The sequence below is a fragment of the Stegodyphus dumicola genome, chromosome 12 (genome assembly GCF_044657685.1).
Source record: "Stegodyphus dumicola isolate Sdum_Otavi_A_Nest chromosome 12, ASM4465768v1".
Taxonomy (NCBI): domain Eukaryota; kingdom Metazoa; phylum Arthropoda; class Arachnida; order Araneae; family Eresidae; genus Stegodyphus; species Stegodyphus dumicola.
Genome location: NC_140779.1, coordinates 83,895,323 through 83,915,193, shown reverse-complemented (window position 1 = coordinate 83,915,193; position 19,871 = coordinate 83,895,323). Strand labels below are relative to the sequence as shown.

The 19,871-nt window shown below is 32.0% G+C and overlaps 1 protein-coding gene across 3 annotated transcripts in view; it reads right to left on the bottom strand.

The window, feature by feature from the left end:
* Positions 1–14,717, bottom strand: part of LOC118202847 (uncharacterized) — an 82,779-nt gene extending 68,062 nt beyond the window's left edge. Inside the window, exons 1-2 of one of the 3 annotated variants that reach the window (XM_085806664.1) lie at positions 14,141–14,200; positions 10,013–10,082 (exon numbers count right to left, since the gene is read on the bottom strand). Coding sequence is in view for 2 of the 3 variants with exons in the window: in XM_085806663.1 (XP_085662789.1) it covers positions 14,141–14,261 (121 nt within the window). In the remaining variant the exon portion in view is untranslated. Of the gene's footprint in view, positions 1–10,012; positions 10,083–14,140 lie in introns of all 3 variants that reach the window. The other 2 variants (XM_085806663.1, XM_085806662.1) reach the window with 2 other exon arrangements.
* Positions 14,718–19,871: the final 5,154 nt, after the last annotated feature.

Below are 19,871 nucleotides of genomic sequence, written 5' to 3'. Positions count from 1 at the left end.
TGTATGCTACAATGTAACTTACATGTGTAGCTGCATCTTGGAAACTTTACCTTCTCGAAAAAATTTTGTTGGCCTGATAATTTTTCCAAAAGTTTTCCACATTTTGTTTTCTTTCCTATTTGAACATTGCTTTGTAATTGGAATTCTTATGCTTAGATGTGAAATGACGGGAAATGTTATATTCTTTGAAGACTGCTACAGCTTCATTGCAGATGAGACACACTGGTTTAGCAGGTACAGACAGCTTTTACAACTGTAAAAAAATAATTTCAGGTCCATTCATTATTAAAAGCATGGCACTCTGAATCAACTTGACGTTTTTAGTAGCCATTTTGGGGCTGAAATATTTTACGAATAATGCAAACTAGCTCTAGCTAAGCTCACCACTACTCACAATAATGCTATATGTTCCATACGCAATCAATAATATTAGAACTCGTGGCAAAAGAAAAAGTTGCTGGCTGGAGCTTAAAATGTGCACCTGCCACAAGTGAGGTCTAATTCACCTATATTGGATTCCAATATGACAGCTCCCTGAGAAAGAGATAGTGCTTGTTGGCACCAATCTACAGATATAACTAACAAAGAACTTCTGCTTTTAACACTTTACCATCTGAAAGCTGTCTGTACCTGCTATTTACGTCAATTTATATTTTGTAGAACAAAAACAGAGAAAGTAAAAAGAATATCAGTCCTTTGAAAAAAAGGAAGAAACAAATAATATTTAAATAAAGTAGAAAAGGAGATGGATATATAATACATAAATATATATTTCTTTTAATTTGTCTCGGACCAGCAAACCAAAATTCTATCCGTGGGCCAAGTTTGCCCATCTTTGGCTTAGTCTAAAGTAATGACTGACAGTTAAGAAGGGTGTAAAAGAGCCTTTATTTAAAACTAAGTTAGAAGTTAGAATAGAAGGTCTACTTGGTGTTTACAACACAGACAACCACTTGTGAGAAAATATCTTAAAATAACAGAAAGTCAATTGCAAAATTTAATTTCAAATAAGCGAGTAGCCAAGGCCTACATAAATCAGTTTAATGCAATAATGCAAGGCCGAAGACTGCAAATATTATCTTATCTAGCAATCCCAGTAATGTAGCCTCAAGAAGCAGAACATGGTCTGTCTTACAATCTAAAAACCTCATCTTAAATATGCGCTAACTAAATTTGCATTCTAGAGGGAAAATGAAAGGCAGATGTTACAATAAAGATCTAAAACATAAAATAACTGTTTAATTAATATAAAGGAACCTTATATATTAATGTAAAATAAAATCAAATGCAAATATTTACTGATTAAATATCAAATCTTCATAAACAGTTTTATAAATCCTTGCAATTGACTAAGATAATTTAGATCAAACAAAATTTAATGGAAAAAATTACGCTAAAAATCACTAGTGTTGGAGGTGGAAATTTACACAATTTACGTTTTATTATTTCAATAAGTTTTATCTATTGCTAGAAATTTCTCCCTTGGTAGAGGCTAAAAATAAAAAAAAATTGGAAGAGAGTTGGCAGCTACATTAAACCACTTAAGATTCAAAACGATAGGATTGCTGAATACTGATAGTTCAACCTGCTATGCAACATGAAGCCAGCTGGCTAATAGGATGATGGCATGATTATTCTCATGGTAACATACATGAATACAATCCAGTTTCTATTAAAACAGCCTCTCCAAAGACATTCTTTCCCTCCCCAGTATATTTTGTTTTAATCCAATGATCCAATCCAATCCAATTCAAAATTATTTCTTAACATCTGAAGCAGTGTTAAACATTTGTCCATAACTAGAAGATTATATAGTACGTCTTCCCCCTGCTCGGACGCAAAGATAACTAGCAGTGCAAAACTAAATGCACAGATAAAATGTAATCCGTAAGATTCCAAACTGTTATGGAAAATTCTTTGATACATTCCCTGTAAATGGAAAATTTTAATGAAATGATCAAAAACATTGAGTCTTTTAGATATCACGATATATGAAATAAAAGCAGTAATGTAACAAAAAAGTCAATATAAGATTATTATATTTATTGAAACAGAAACTTAAAGTAATACAGTCAAAAGTCTTTAATACAGACGTCCATAATCCAGACCTCAAAGCTATAAACTTTCTGCACATGCGTCAAAGCATGCGCATATTACCTTTACGCATGCTCATAATACGTTTACGCATGCGTGTTTAATATATAATGGATGGTATAAGCTAAGCTAAAATTATCTAATTATTTATTTCAGTTAATGTTGCAGATTGTGTTGTTCCTTAATCTTCTAATTGGATCCGGCTTATTATTTTTTGCAGACTGTCAGAGCAATTTCACAAAAGTAAGCTTGAACTTTCGATTATGTCAAAAAGAATTTCCGATTCTGGAACTGCCAAAGGATCTACAAAGTGAAAGCATGTTCGATGCCTATCAAACAAAACGTGGAATTGCTGCAAAAATTGGATAAAGGCATATAGTACTTTTTTCTTTAACCATTCAGAAATCTGTTTATCAATTTCAGGCTGCCCTGCGGGGGGGGGGGGGGGACAATGTAGCGGCGCGCAATGAACTGGAAGTTGATCTGTCAGCACTATCCTTATCTTCAGGGCAGATGTTTTCATTTTATTCGGCTTATAATTCCTTACTAAATGTAGTATTTCATCTCGATGTACTCCGTCTTTGATATGATTTAAATCAAATTCATCGCCATTATAAATATCACAAATACACATCAAATAGTTTTCTGGTTGCAATTTTCTAATTTCGACTATGCATAATGTATGCTTTACGCATGCGCGCATTGAAAGAAATGTTTAATAAAGTAAACAAATAAATATTAAGCTTTTTTTTTTTGTAAATTTTGATGCCCTTTTGATCATAATTGCTCTTTATTTCATAAATTAGTTTCATATTTTTAATTTTATAATTTTTGCATGCCATCTTACCAGATTTAAACTGATGATCTATTATCCGGAAAAACCGATAATCCGGAATCGCTGAAATCCCGAAGAATCCGGATTAAAGACTTTTGACTGTACATATTAATGCATGCATATTATGCTTTTATAATGCTGCATAACAATAAAACATCATGTTTAGAAGATTTGTGTCTTTTAATATACCCAGTTTATCATGTGCTTTTTAACTTTTACAATTTTTTAATTACAGTCAACCTTTATTACACTGTCAACCCACTCAAACTGATAACTCTATAAAATCCCAAGCAACTAAATAGGAAAATAATGATTAAAAAATATGTTATAAACCATCATCTTAAAAGGGTTATACCCGGTTAAATTTCTTCCAGTTTAGAGGTCAATGTCATTACGGCTAAAGGAAAAGACAGCTTTAAATGCAATACCAATACTCCACCCTTCTTCCACTCATTCACACAATAACTTGACATTTATATGTGCTTTTAGCATTTGGGGGAAAATAAACAGATGTGCAGTTCTTGGCACATGTGTTCAACTGGAAGTTTTCCTGAGTTTTTGCCAGTTTTGCTTAGTTTGAAAGTGGATACTTGAACACATGCCTTTGAGCAGAATATCAGAAAAATGTAAAATTTTAACATTTTGTGGGGGAAAAATTATCAAAGAGTTTGAAAAATCAAATCAGTCTAAAGCTGCCATAGCAAATATTCGTAGAATTTCCCAAACATCATTAAATGACATTTTATCTTCAAAAGATACTGTAGATTATGATAGCAAAAAAAGAAAAGATGAAAGCTCTAATTATCTAGATAAAATATGCCAGGATACAAAATTTGTCAACTACTACTTCAATTTTGAATGAAAGAGCTCATCAGATTGCTGTCAAACTCAGAGAAGAAAACTTTGCAGCTGATAATGGATGGCTGGAAAGGGTAAAGATGAGGCACAACATAATGTAAAAAATGTCACGGGAGAAGCAACTGGATACTGATTGAGAGGTTATTCTGATCTGGAGAAACATAATGACAGAAGTATGCAAACAATATGTCAAAGTAACATTTTTAATGTGAATGAATGTTAATTGTTTTTTATAATCTTGGCGAATAAAACTCTTTCTTTCAAAAAGGAAAAACTCATTGAAGGAAAAAAGAATGACGAAAGACTGTGTTCTTGCCGAAGATAGCTCGAACTTATTTAATGATACTTAACTTCAGTAAGTGGACTGTAATATTAACAATAACAATTTTAATTTAACAAAAACAACATTATTGAATACTAGCACACGCATGTGCTTATAGTTACCTATGTAACTTAGCTAAAGAGCGAGCAACCATATGCTCTTACATCAAGTCAGAAATCATTCATACTAATACAGCAAAAACGAAATAACTTTAGGGTTACACTAAAGCCAAACTCTGCTTGGCGTAAAACAATGCTGCCAAGCAATACTCTTTCAGACACCGAACATCCCGCCCGGCGTTGAAATATTAATTTCAATACAATAAGTAAAATTCAAAAAAGTAATAAATGTTCATACAATACAAAATGATACAATGTAAATTAATGCACAAATTATAATACAAGTAATTACAATGTGAAAAGAACAAATATGATGGATTACAATTCAAACCTTCAAATAAACATAAAAATTCGTACATTATTTCTCAATTGGCAGTACAGAAATTTTAGTAACTGCTCGTTTATAAATACCATTTTTGGTTTTGACAAGAGACAACTCGCACAAGGTTGTCCTTCCCATAAAACACATCTACAATTCTCCCAAACAACCATTTACAGGTAGGAAGATTTTCTTCCTTAATCACTACCATATCCCCTATTTTAATATTTTGTTTAGCAATCATCCATTTATTTCTTTGAATCAAAGTGCTCAAGTAATTATTAGTCCAGTTCTTCCATATATTTTGTACCATTTTTGTAGTTTTTTGCCATAAACTAAGTCTGTTATTATCTACTTCTGTTAAATTGGGTTCAATTATTGAATTGATCGGTCGACCTATAAGGAAATGACCAGGGGTCAAAACATTTAAATCATCAATATTAGAAGTTAACGGTGTAAGAGGGCGAGAATTTAAGATTCCCTCTACTTGAACTGTTACTGTCAAAAATTCTTCGTAGGTTAATACTGAATTTCCTACTGTTCGTTTAAAATGAAATTTAAAGGATTTTACTCCTGCTTCAGATAGACCATTAAAATTTGGTGCTCTTGGGGGTATAAACTTCCATTGTATACCTTCCTCAGCTAGAAAATTAGCTAAAGTTCCATTCTGCTTTAGAAAAAATACTCATTAATTTTTTTATTTCTGTATTTGCACTAACAAAGCTTTTTGCATTGTCACTAAATATTTTTTTTTTGGTTTACCTCGTCGGGCAAAGAACCTCTTCAGACAAGCAATGAATGCCTCTGTGGTTAAGTCATTGACAATCTCTAGATGAATTGCTTTTGTCACCATACAAACAAAAATACAAAGTGTTCCTACAGTTGTAGATAAATCTGAAAAGTAAACTAAGAATTCGTATTAGTTTCAAGAAATCATTAGTTATTTTTAGGAAGTCATCAAAGAATGAATCAGTTTTTAAAGTCAACAAGGAAGTCGTAACTGGTTTCAGTTCTGAAGAATAAAGCTCATCACTAAGTCCATTTTTATCTTGAAAATTGTCCTTGTTTAAAAAATCAGGACCTTTCCACCACAGCTTGTTAGATCCAAGAGTTGTAGCATCTGATCCTCTGGAAATGATGTCGGCTGGGTTCATTTCTGAAGACACATGTCCCCACTGATAGTTAGAAGTAAGTTGTTGAATTTGTGAGACTCTATTACTCACAAAGGTTTTCAAAAGATGCGGTGATGTATTGATCCAGGCTAAAGCAATGCTTGAATCTGACCAGAGCTTAACGTCATCAATTTTGAGTTTCAAAGCTTCTAAAACCTTTTGCATAAGTTTGGACAGGAGTAGACATGCTGATAGTTCTAATCCATTTGCTTCACCTTTAAGTGATGCTTTCAAATAAAACAGTTTCTCAGTATCATTTAAATTATTATTATTACCAATCATAGACATAAATTGCACTTTAAAATTTTTAAAATCTTCATATTTACCATAAAATTGAGGAAGAGGTAAATCAGGCAGTTTAAAATTTGATTTAGAAACAGTTTTGGTTTCAAATTTATCTTTATTATTTGTTTCACAATTAGAAAGAAAAATTCTAAATCTTACTTCGAACTCTTCGATGCTTTCTTCCAATTCTTGTGTAATGCTTAGATTATCCTTCAAGTCAATTTCCTCTGGCAAATTGGTATATTCCACTATGAGTTGTTTAACCCGAGATTTTAATTCCAACAAAGAATCCAATTTAGTCTTCATAATAACATCATGGTTGAGTTTATTCTCCTCCATTTTATACTCATCAAGGAATTTTATCAAAGCTCCGAGTTTCGTTTTCACTACGCCGCGTTGGCGATTCAATGAAACAATATTAGTAGCCATTTTCTTCTCCGGCTAACGTGAGACCAAACTGTTCTTGCCGAAGATAGCTCGAACTTATTTAATGATACTTAACTTCAGTAAGTGGACTGTAATATTAACAATAACAATTTTAATTTAACAAAAACAACATTATTGAATACTAGCACACGCATGTGCTTATAGTTACCTATGTAACTTAGCTAAAGAGCGAGCAACCATATGCTCTTACATCAAGTCAGAAATCATTCATACTAATACAGCAAAAACAAAATAACTTTAGGGTTACACTAAAGCCAAACTCTGCTTGGCGTAAAACAATGCTGCCAAGCAATACTCTTTCAGACACCGAACAGACTGATTGCTTTGCTATGATCCAACATGGATGGCAGTGAGAAGTTGAAATCCATTGTCGTAGGAAAAGCCGAAAAACCCAGTATATTAAGGATATGCTTTGCCAGTAAGCTATGATGCCAACTCCAAAGTTTGGATTACTTCAGAGCTATGTAAAAAGACAATCAAGAATTTAGATGCAAATTTTTTGCAAAAGGTAGAAAAATAGCTTTAGTTATTGACTACATACAATTAAGCAATTTAGAAGCCATAAAAATGATCTACCTACCAGCATATGTGACTAGTATATTACAAGCCATGCAATTTTATACACAGCAAAAAGTTGGATCAACCAACATTATTACCAGTTCTTCAAAAGCCAATCCCGAAAAGAGAATGAATATGATGTCCCTTTACTGGACTTCGGCTATGAACTAAAAAAATGTGATGTTGAATTTGATTTAGATGATTTAGATTTAGCTGTGGACTTTGAAGTAATCATTAACTCTGGAGAAATTTCAGTGCTGAGTATTGCTTCTGAAACAAAAAATTTTAACTTTCTTGAGGTTACTGGTGAAAGTCATCACGAACTAGATCAAGAAACAGATCAAGAACCAATACACAAAATGCTATAATTTCAATACACACTGCTAAAAGATTTTTTATTTTCTTGCAAAAAAATAGAACATAAGTATTTTGCAGTACTGAGGAAAATTGAAAATATTATGGAAAGTAACAAGCCAGTATTAAAACACGCATTCATGTTGGTACTTTTCTTGTTGTGATTCAGTTCTATTCAAGGTTTTCAACTTTTTCTCAGCTTCTTCTAGTCTGCACGGAAATTCTATATGATCTATTATATCTTCTATATGATATTCTATATGATCTCAAATGGGATATTAGATTTAAGAAATGCTTGTTAAGTTAGATTATAATTTGATAGTAGAATTCAATAATTAAACCTTGTCAATATCTTGTGAAATTTACAGTCCATTCAATAATAAAGAACTCAAAGCTTTAATTTGTCTTCGTTTCATTTATCAAGAAATATAATGTGGTCAAGTCTCGTAGAAGAATTCCTAGTTGTCCATGGAAATCCCGGCAATATAAAGACCCAATTAACCAAGGTTTCAAAATTAAGTTCAGAAGATGTTCAAAAAATGGATAAATTTGATGCTGATAATAAAAGGGAAAATCTAAAATATGGAAAATAAACTGGATGAGTTAAGAAACCAGTATTACAGGATATTAAAAGATGAAGATATCGAAGAGTGTAATAGCGTGTCTAGAGCTGTAAAAGCAAGAGGTAAGATTAAAAGATATTTTTATAATGTAAAAAAAAAATAAACAGAATATTCCAAGTTGAGTATGTGTATTTTAAAGTTAAATCTTAAGCTTCCAGAAATAACTTTATCTAAATTTGATGGTAAATATGATAATTGGAGTAATTCCAAAATTTAATTCAATAGTATAATTACTTCTAATGAATGTTTAATTGATAATCAGAAACAGTTTCATTTACAGTCAGCATTGGTTGGAAATGCTATACAAATGGAAAATATAGATGATATGCTCGAGTCTTTATTTACTGCCTTAAAAATACATAAGAAAAACAAAGTTTGGCTAATCTTTGGAATATGGTAACAGGTAGTTTGGCAACATTTTGGTAAGGCGATAAAGGTTACTAGCTAGGACTTTAGCAGTGTACATGGATAAAGTCAAGAGTGTGCGCAATGCCATTTTTGTGCAATTCTGGGATGTTTTTTAAGTGAAAATAGGTCGACGTGTACATGGATACCGTGTATGTGCAATTCTTAGAAACGTGGCAAGCAGTGGGCGATTCTGCACTTTCTCCCAATTTCGCACCTAATCTTTGTCATGATTAAGCACTTTTGTTCCATGAAAGTTCTAGCATAAGCGTAATTCGGCTAGCAGATTGTTGGAAAAAAATGTTGAGTAAAAAAAAAAAATTTCTTTACTTTGTGAAAACAAAATGGCGTCCAAAAAAAACAGGTTGCTGTAGCAGGGTTGGTTGCCAAATTTTTGCCAAAACATCGCCAAGTTACCATAATCTGAAGATTAACCAAAAGTTTAAATGTAAATAGTCATAAAAATTCTATACTGTGTTTGGATAATATCACATTTGAGTTGAAAAACTAAGAATGCTTGTGGATTCTGATGCAGATTTGCCATCAGCTTGAATTACTCCTTCGAGTGTATTTAAAAGAAATAGGGGTAGATGTTGCAGAGGCTATAACTATAAAAACTTTTTCGGGAAAAGAAATAATTTTAATAGATGTTTTGTTAGTATTTTTATATGTTTTGCTGTTAAGGCTGTTCATTTCAAAACTGCTCATGGAGAAATCAGCGAGGCTTTTCTTGGTGCATTAAAAAGATTTATAGCACATAGAGGTAAGCCTTCTGAAATTTTTAAAAGCAATGGCACAAATTTTGCTGGAGTCAACATCATGAATCATATAAAATGATTGGGAATTGGTTTATGGATGACAAAGAAAAAAATTAAAGATCATATAACTAGAGATAGAATAAAGGGGAATTTAATCAACTTTCTGCTTCTCATTTCAGTTGTGATGAAATAATCGTTGAAAATGAATCATAAAATGAATAAAATCATTGAAATTATAGAAATTTAAAATAAATTATAGGAAATACTATTTTGAGTCATGAGGAGTTTTGACACGAGTCACCTAAATTTAGGCAGTTCTTAAATCAAGGCCTCGTTATCTTCTACCTAGTGATCCTAATAAAATGTTAGTAATCACACCTGCACATTTCTTAGTTAGTTCGTTCTTTGATTGCTTTACCCGATCCTGACTACCTTGAAGTTCTGATAAATCACTTTAGTAGATGGCAGTTGATTAAAAATTTGGTAAAAATAGATTTAAGGGTGTCCCCTTGGGGAAAATTGGCAAGATTGCCAAGCAAGGCACAATTTCAAGATTGCCACTACACAAAACCAAAATAAAAAGGCAAAGAATTGCACAGACTCGGTGCCCATGTACACATCAATCTATCTTGACTTAAAAAAAATATTCGAGAATTGCACATACTCGGCATTGCACACTGACTTGAATTTACATACATCGATCTATTTTCACTTAAAAATCAAAGGAGCACCCAATTCTACACTATAACCAAACAAAAATATATAATCTTAATAAACCGCATTTTAAGTAAAGAATGAAATAACATAAAAAAGGTAAAACAGGTTATACATTTAAACACTACAAAAAGCAAATATCCACTTACCTTATTTAGAAGTTCCTTCGTCTTTACAGTCTGTGGCACACAAAATTCCTTAACAACATCCAAAAACTTCCTAAAATAGAATCCGCATGTTGGAGTTGCTACATCTAAACCTTTCTTCCTATACACCCATTCAAATCTATCTGAAACAGTTTTTACATTCAACTAAACGCATAACCTTTCTACATACAGGAAACTTATAATGGCTACTAAGTAAACCTTCATTTACACACCAGTCAATTAATTCTCTTTTTCCCTTTCGTTCCAAATCGTACAGAAACTTTAAATTAATCTTTCTACATTCAGCCATTCTACCATCTAAAACAATAAAAGCAACACACACCACAAAAGCGCTTACGAAACATCCCATGATTCAAAATTTCCCAGAATAATGCACCTCATTATGTAACAATAGGGTTTCAATAACATTCAACTACTCAGGCTTCCATAAATGAAACAACAACTTGACGATAAATGAAACAACTTCGCCATAATACAAGAGGTACCCTAAAGTCTACTCTAACCGACGATTCATTGAATTTTCAAATTGTAACTTACAATGGATATGATTATAAAAAGAACTATTATGTGCATTGTTGCCAGCGTTTGGCAACTACTAAAGTGGTTGCGATATTACACAAGTAACCCAAATTCGAAAACAGAAAAAAAATGTTATGTGAATACAGAAAAAATTCTGGGTTAGTCTATATTTTAGGGTACTCCTTGGTTTATTGCCAAGATGTTAATTCATTTATGGTAACCTGAGTGGTTGAATGTTATGGAAACGCTGTTATGACATGATTAGTTGTAATGCGCGATTGCAACTGATGGGAAAATATTTGTAAGGGCCTACTTAGGTATGGATGTTGGTTAGGAAGTATATTGCTTATTTTGGGTTTAACACCGTAAAATGCCTGCTAATGGTACGATTAACCTCAAGTTTGGAATAATTGGGAAGGAAAACATTCACTGGTGTATAAATGAAGGGGTAGAGTAGACTTTAAGGTACCCCTTATATTATGGTGAAGTTGTTCTTTGATTTATCGCCAAGTTGTTTCATTTATGGTAGCCTGACTAGTTCAATGTTATGGAAACACTATTGTGACGTAATCGGGTGCATGATTCTGGGAAATTTTGAATCATGGGATGTGTTGTAAGCGTTTTTGTGGTGTGTGTTGGTTAGATTCTTTAGATGGTAGAATGGCCGAGTGTAGCAAGATTAATTTAAAGTTTCTGTACGATTTGGAGCGAAAGGGTAAAAGAGCTCTAATTGACTGGTGTGTAAACGAAGGTTTACTTAGTAGCCATTATAAGTGTCCTGTACGTAGGAAGGATATGCGTCTAGTCGAACGTAAAAACTGTTTAGATGGATTTGAATGGGTTTGTAGGAAGAAAGGTTCAGATGGTCACTATGTGAAGCGTTCGATCAGAAAGAGTCCCTGGTTTAAAAAAAGTCATTTGAGTATGATTGATATTTTTATTTTTACGTGAATCTGGGTGTATGAAGTGAATTCGAAAATCATGGTAAGTGAATATTTGCTTTTGGTAGTGCTTAAATGTATAACACGCTTTTCCTTTTTTATGTTTTATTGTTTGGTTTAAAATGTATTTTATTGAGATTATGTATTTTTGTTTGCCTATATTGTAGAATTTGGTGCTTCTTTGACTTCATAAGTGAAAATATATCGACGTGTACATGGACAAAGTAAAGAGAGTGAGTGCGCAATGCAAGTTTGTGCAATTCTGGGATTTTTTTTTAAAGTGAAAATAGGTCGACGTGTACATGGATAAAGTTAAAAGAGTGCACAATGCCATTTTTGTGCAATTCGAGGATTTTTTTTTAAGTGAAAATATGTCGACGTGTACATTGATAAAGTCAAAGGAATGCACAATGCCATTTTTTTGCAATTCGGGGATTTTTTTTTAAATGAAAATAAGTCGATGTGTACATGGATACTGAGTTTGTGCAATTGTTTTGTCTTGTTATTTTGGCTTTGTGTAGCAGCGATTTTTCCACCAAAAATCGCTGCTACTGCAAGCCAAAATAACGAGTCAAAGAATTGCACAAAATCGGTATCTATGTACCGCCAAAAATCGCCAAAGGTTACCCTAAACTATACTTTTACCAAATGAAGATTTAAAAGGTCTTCATTCACCTCTCAGTAAATTACGCAGTGAGATTTACGGATTTCAAAACCTGAGATCAACACTATGGAAGGTATGTGGGATGTAATAAAAAGGGATTTTTGAAAGAAATGCTACTGACAGTCTGGCAGTGCAGAGGATATTTTTCATTTTTACTTTATTTAATTAATGTGGCAAGTACAGTATGCAGAGTATAGTTTAGATAAGTTTAAATAGTTTTTGGATGCTGGGGTTGAGTAGACTTTAAGGTAACCCTTGTATTATGGTGAAGTTGTTGTTTGGTTTATCGCCAAGTTGTTGTTTCATTTATGAAGGCCTGAGTAGTTGAATGTTATGGAAACCCTATTGTGATGTAATCAGGTGCATGATTCTGGGAAATTTTGAATCATGGGATGTGTTGTAAGCGTTTTTGTGGTGTGTGTTGGTTTGATTCATTAGACGGTAGAATGGCCGAATGTAGTAAGACTAATTTGAAGTTTCTGTGCGATTTGGAGCGAAAGGAGAAAAGAACTTTAATTGACTGGTGTGTAAATGAAGGTTTACTTAGTAGCCATTATAAGTGTCCTGTATATAGGAAGGATATGCGTCTAGTCAGACGTAAAAACCGTTTAGATGGATTTGAATGGCTTTGTAGGAAGAAAGGTTCAGATGGTCACTATGTGAAGCGTTCGAACAGAAAGAGTACCTGGTTTGAAAAACGTCATTTGAGTATGATATTTTGATTTTTACGTGGCTCTGGGTGTACGAAGCAAACTCGAAAATCATGGTAAGTGAATATTTGCTTTTGGTAGTATTTAAATGTATAACATGTTTTTCCTTTTTTATGTTATTTTATTGTTTGGTTTAAAATGTATTTTATTGAGATTATGTATTTTTTGTTTGCCTATATTATAGAATTTGGTGCTCCTTTGACTTTTTAAGTGAAAATATATCGATGTGTACATGGATAAAATAAAGGGAGTGTGCAATGCAAGTTTGTGCAATTCTGGGATTTTTTTTTAGTGAAAATAGGCCAACGTGTACATAGATAAAGTTAAAAGAGTGCGCAATGCCATTTTTGTGCAATTCGGGGATTTTTTTTTTAAGTGAAAATAAGTCAATGTGTACATGGATACCGAGTTTGTGCAATTGTTTGTCTTGTTGTTTTGGCTTTGTGTAGCAGCGATTGTTTGCTCAAAAATCGCCGCTCTGCAAGCCAAAATAACAAGTCAAAGAATTGCACAAAATCAGTATCAATGTACCGCCAAAAATCGCCAAGTTTCGCCAAGGGGTGCCCTAAACTATACTTTTACCAGATGCTGTTAAGGAATTCTGCATGTCACACATATTGAACAAACAAATTTTTAAATAAGGTAAATCAATATTTCCTTTTTGTACTGCGTAGATTAGATAACATGTATTTCCATTCTTTTATTTCCTTGTTTGATTTAAAATGAGTTTATTGATATTACATATAATTTGTTTTAATTATGTTTTGGATGCTATTTCACTTGTAATGGCATTGGACGTAAACAGGAATGGTGCCAAAAAATCAACCTGAAATATATATTTTTACCAAATTCTGTTCTGTATCAGAATGTATATATGCTGTACTAAAATATAATATAAAGTCATGCTTTTAAGACAAGAAAACTACTATTTGAAATTTGTGGATAGGCCATTTAAATATGGTGGATATTTATGTTACAAAATCATGAATAATATTATAAGTTTAATGCGTCACCAGTTAAATTTTAAAAAAAAAAAAGGTAAAATCCTAGTATACGGTGCAGCCTTGGCGCGATTTTGAAAATTATCACCAACACCAAAAATTATCCAAAGAACGTCTAAATATACTATTGACTACATCGTATATGTGTCGTTTTTACTGCTCATCATAAATCGCCAAAAGTAGCCAAATCCCGTGTGCACCGGATACTAGGATTAAACCCTAGGATTTTACCGGAAAATCTAATTTTCAAAAATAATGTACGGAATATAACTTACCGAAAAAGTTCAGATGTCTCTGCAGAGTTGCATTTCCAGACACAAAAGAAGCTACAAGAGTCCCTTCGAAATTGTTAGTTATTGTTGTCAAACATAAATCTTGCAGATTAAAATTTGCCATTTTTCAAAAACTCAAAGCAACTGATGATTTTATTTTCTAGTATCTCACAACGCAGATGTCACATTACATGGAACTCATCTTAATTTCAGTTAAATAAGGCTACGTCAAAAAATGATTAGTATCCTTTGGTCTTGGCTGTGGTATTCGAACTGCTCCGTCTCTTGACGGAAAACTAACTGGGTGAATGTGTACCGTTATTAATACAAACGAGGTAACAACATGCAACACCACAGTTGATGTAACAGATGCATTCTTGATTCTTTGTTTTAGCCGCTCGTAAATGTTTATTTGGGAATGGCCAAAAGACAACCGCAGCGCCGCGAACACAAGCTCCTGTAGCCTACTATTCAGTTTCTCAATTTTCTTTATTCTCCGTGCTTGTATCAAAGAATATGTATTGTTCTTAGCATGTACATAGATGTTCTTTGGTTAAAACCCGCCGGCTCATACAGTGGATGCTTTTCTGGACCTGTTAAAAGCTTCTAACAGAGTTTAAAAACATAAATTGTTTGTTAAACTAAAGGCTTTATCTTAGATCTATGATTTTTTGAGAGACAGACTATTCAGAGTGAAGCTCAATATTACCATGTCAAATAGCTTTAAGCATTCGTTAGGATTTTTTTTTCTATTTATTTTGAAACTCAACATAAGCTTTCTTGGTTAATTAAAAAGTAACATTACAACAATATTACAGAATGGGAAAGACTATCAGCTTTCTCGACGCGTAATGCGCCTTGCTCGCATTTCTCAGGAAAGAGATAGCGTTTTCATTTTTCTTACTCGGTTTTATGGGTCATTATATATAATGCCTTGAATGATCATTATATTTAATGACACAGGCATTATATTTTGATATATAATGTATTTACTTTACGTATAATGTATAGATTCACGTGATCAGTAATGGATATCCCGCCAGTGGGGGTCTTTCCTTGATCACTTTCCGGTCATCGTGTACGCTGTTTTCGATTTAGAAAAACAAAAAAGTTTTCTAATATAAACCCAGTGGCGTAGCTAGGGTGGGGCAAGGGGGGACATCTGTCCCCGGGCGCAGCATTCAAGGGGCGCCAAATTGATGTTACGAAATTTTAGAATGAAATGCTTTCCGTTCTTGGCACAGAGAAAAGGGCGCAAAATCTTCAGTTGTCCCCGGGCGCTGAAAACTCTAGCTACACCTCTGATCTAGGTGAAATAATATTCAACATAAAACCTACTAAAGAAGTGTTCCAGTGAAATTCAGTTTTTAAATGCTATTTAAATTTATTTCATTGAAAGTTTTTGTATATAAATAATTACTTTAAATTAAAATGAACTTATTTTTAAGTGTTTACAGTTAATCGAGTTACATAATATTTTTATTGAAATAAAAATTATTTTTAATGTGCAAGATTAATTTTCTTACAATGGTTCATGGTTCTTAAATTCTCTTCCTCTTGAATTCAGAAACCTTCGTTATTAAAATGATTCGAATAGTTTAACTTTTATATGGCTTCCTCTTTTTCATTTTAACTTTCATATGGCTGCGTTTTCAACCATATGAAAGTTAAAATGAAAAATATTACTTTTACGTAAATTTTAATACATGTAATAATTTATTTTTTTAGAAATAGTTCAGTAGTTTTACTTTTAAACAATGGCTTTACTTCGATATAACAAACAAGTTTAATTAGTTCATCAAAAAGTTGTTAGAGACACTATCGAATCAGGAGCTAGCATATTTTTCCACTCTGCAGTTTTACTGCAAAAACAGTGAATTATCCCATTAAAAATGGTTAAGAAATATTTAATTCCTTTCGTTTTCCAGTTATTGAAATTTTTAAAATAATTAAAATTCTATCTAAATCCTTAGATAAAAAGTTATTCATGAACTAGACTAAAGAAATGCAAGGAAAGGGGTTAACTTCAGTTATAAGCGGAATTTCAGATATTGTTATTTTCTAGAAACTAACAAAAAACATTTAAAATCCTCTTGAATTTATTCCTGACCATCCTTTAATTGCTCTTCTGCCACCCCGTCCCTTCTCAAGGTCCGTAGAAAGAACAGGTTAGCTCACTTGGGGTAAACAAACGAAAATGTGTTCTCGCTGTCTATTGGCTGTGACGTCACTGAAGTTTTCTCATGGACCTTATAAGAGATAGACCAACCTAAGGCTCCTATATACTTTTTTTAGATGTTTAGAGGAGCCTTAGACCAACCCAGTGGGCGGGGCGCGAGTCACCGACATGTCGGCAAGAAAGAGTAGGGACGATCTCGTTTACTTTAACACTGAAACCTATGGCTTTTGTATCACATAACGCTTTTTAATTATTAAAAGTGATACGTTGTATAGTGATGAGATTATAAAAGCCACAGTTTTTTCCAAATAGGATTTAATATATCTCATTAAAGCACTTTTTACTGCATTTCGCGCATTTGTTTCACGCGTAATTTTTGTTCAAACATATTTACTTCGGTAAAACGGTAAAAACTCTAAGCACAAAATTTATGAACTTAATTTTTGCATACAAATAACGTAAAATTAAATAAGACTGATAGTACGTGATGCTTTGAAATAAATAAGGTAAAATTAAACAAGATCTGATAATTTTTTTAAAATTTAATGACCATTTTCAGGCAGTGATTTTCAAAACTATAATAGCATTACAAAACAATCATTTATTTGATTATATCATCATTATTAACATTAAAGTGGAATATTTATTTTAGTAATTTATAAAATTCGGAGCATAAAAGTTTCTGAATTTAGTGAAGGGGGGGAAGGTAAAATAAAATCTAGAAGTACTTAGATTTTATTTTACGCCCCAATGGAACCTTTTTTTTAACGTTTTGTGTGTTACCTATATTTATTGAATATCATGTTCTTCGCCCGTAAACTACATGCATTTGAAAACAGCATATCTTTAGAATTTCCGCAGTGGAGATAAAACTGTTATTTTCCGTACAGTGTTCGCTCTGAACTCGTTGAGTTTGTTAATCAAAAATTTATTAAAGTTTTACAAAATATGAAATAGATTAAAACAAATTTGAAATTCGGCCGTCCAGATGCCCATGTTCGAGTGGAGGATTACATTATTAAAAATTTGATGGCTCTAGATACTGTCGTTTTAGTCACAGTGCGAGAAACATACATGTATTCATGCAGAATCTTCATTATTTAATTTCTTTAAATATGAAAATACAGGGCGATAATATTTGGTAACAACAATTTGCAAGGAGACAGGGACATTTATAGTAAAACAGCCCAAAATGCCGCTCCGAAACTAACTACTTTCTAAGCTACCGTCCCCTTGCGCTAATAAATTAAATTAACAGTAAATAAAAAAAATCTTATGCAGAAATAAAAATAAATATTAAAAAATAATCACAATAAAATACAAGCAAAATTAATGATTACGGTTAAATACAATTTTAATATTAGAATTAAATGTATAAAAACTTTTAAGCAGTCAAAAGAATTTATCACTATGATGTATTATGAAATATAATTGAAATAAAAATCCTTTATAGAAATTGTGATATAATACTCATCTATAATTTTAAAAAAGCAGCACAAATTAGAATTTTAAACAAAACTTTCAAAAACTCGTTTTTAAATATTTTAGTATTTTTTATTTATTTACACCAATAAAAAGCATAAAAATTGCAAGAGAAAAATTGCTTGTTTGAAATTTTCTATTAGTTTAGATTTAAAATATTATTTTCTAAAAGAATTAGTTACAAATTTCCTTACAGCATAGGAAAAGTTAAAAAAATATCCAGCCCTGAAAGCTTGCAATAGCTTTATAATTATTTGGAATGTTAATTATGCTTGATAAATATGTTAAATTTTTAAAAATCAATCTCAATTTCAAAAATAAAAATATGTAGAAATTCTGATTTGTGAAATGAAGCGCTACAACCAGCTTTATCTTGACACTTATACACGCTGCAATAGGCAACCACTGTTAAATTTCTGAATGTCGTCCCTACTCCTCCGGATGTGATCAAGGTGACAGCCGGGAACGCCTCAGACGAGGGAGAAAAGCCATTTGGGTTAGTCTATTTCTTATAAGGTCCATGAGTTTTCTCTCCTCAAATCAACATAGATTTTTGCATTGATTTAAGCTGAATGTAAGCTTGTGCGCGACTGTGAAAACTCATTCGGTTTTTTTTTTTTCCTCTCAAATATAATTACATTTATGTAGTATAATGGTTGGTACGCACTGCGCGATTGCATTATGCGCCAATAATGCAAGCAAAATAAAAAATAATCAGCAAAATGTATTATTTCATAGGTATAGAAACTTATAGTGTTTTTTTGATTTGGTGCAAGTTATCTTAAATTTTCGGGTTACTAAAATTAATTTATTCATTAATATATATAGAAACTTCTATGCATTTTATTAGGTGTATTTAAATGCCAACGGTTTTGTTGTGAATTATGACAGATGCATATAAATATGCTTAAATAGTTTTAAATTATGTGTATGTAGCTCACTGCATTAACTAACTCGTGTTACACATGGAAAAATGGCCCTGCAACCAGCCTTTTCTCCAGGAATTGAAGTCAAACCACCAGTGTTCAGCTTGTCAATTACTTAGAATTTGAGCCTATTGTACTGTTAATATGGTACACGCCAGAAATACAATATCATTAATACACGGGGTACATGTAGGCAATAAGAAGGACTAACAACACCGCAGAGTACAGAAAGCAACATATTAGAAGTCCAAAATTCATTTGGCGAGCAAATTAAGTTATATTATTATACTTAAGGCTATCAGTTCTGGATAATTTAGTTACAGTAATTTTGCAAAGATAGTAAAGCAATTCCTTCAGCAATATTAATTTTCTAATTATTAAGGCTTTTTTCTTTTATATTATTTGAAAACAGAGTAATACACAGCATGCATTTAAATGCAATCAAAATTTAGGAAATGTATGATTTAAGAATATAGAAACGTTTAAAAAAAATATGCTAAAATTCTTGTAAAATATAAAATTTCATTTTCTATCTGTACTTATAATTTGTTATGATTTGCATTATGAATGAATAATATAACTTAAGCAAATATTTTATTTATTATAGTTTTAAAGTTTGCATTCCATTACTATACAGTGCACCATGATATATTTCATACAAAATTTCATTTATAAAATTAAGATCCATATTTACTAAGATTTTGTTGAATGTAGTGTTTAAAAGTTAGTACCAATTTTGACTTTTGCATTTAATTATATAAATTTACCTGCAGAATTATATTTTGCTAGTATCTACGAATGTAATCATTATGTCTGTGGGGATATTGTACACAGGTCATCATATTAAATAAACATCCAGCCTTTTTTATGGCAGCATAATGTTTTTATGAGTGCATTTATCTGTGTATGAATGATATTTTTCCACAACTAAACTGATAACTCTAATTTTTTTAATTCATAGAATGGTTAAACTGAATATGCTAAATGAAATGTAATATTTAAGTTATTATACAAACATATTTCTTTTTTGATACCAAAACAAACACATACATCATTCAGTCCTATTAATATCTGCCCACCAGCGGCCGAGCGGTAAAGTCGCTGAACACTGATAGTTCGGTCCGAGGTTCGAATCCTGCGGACGGGC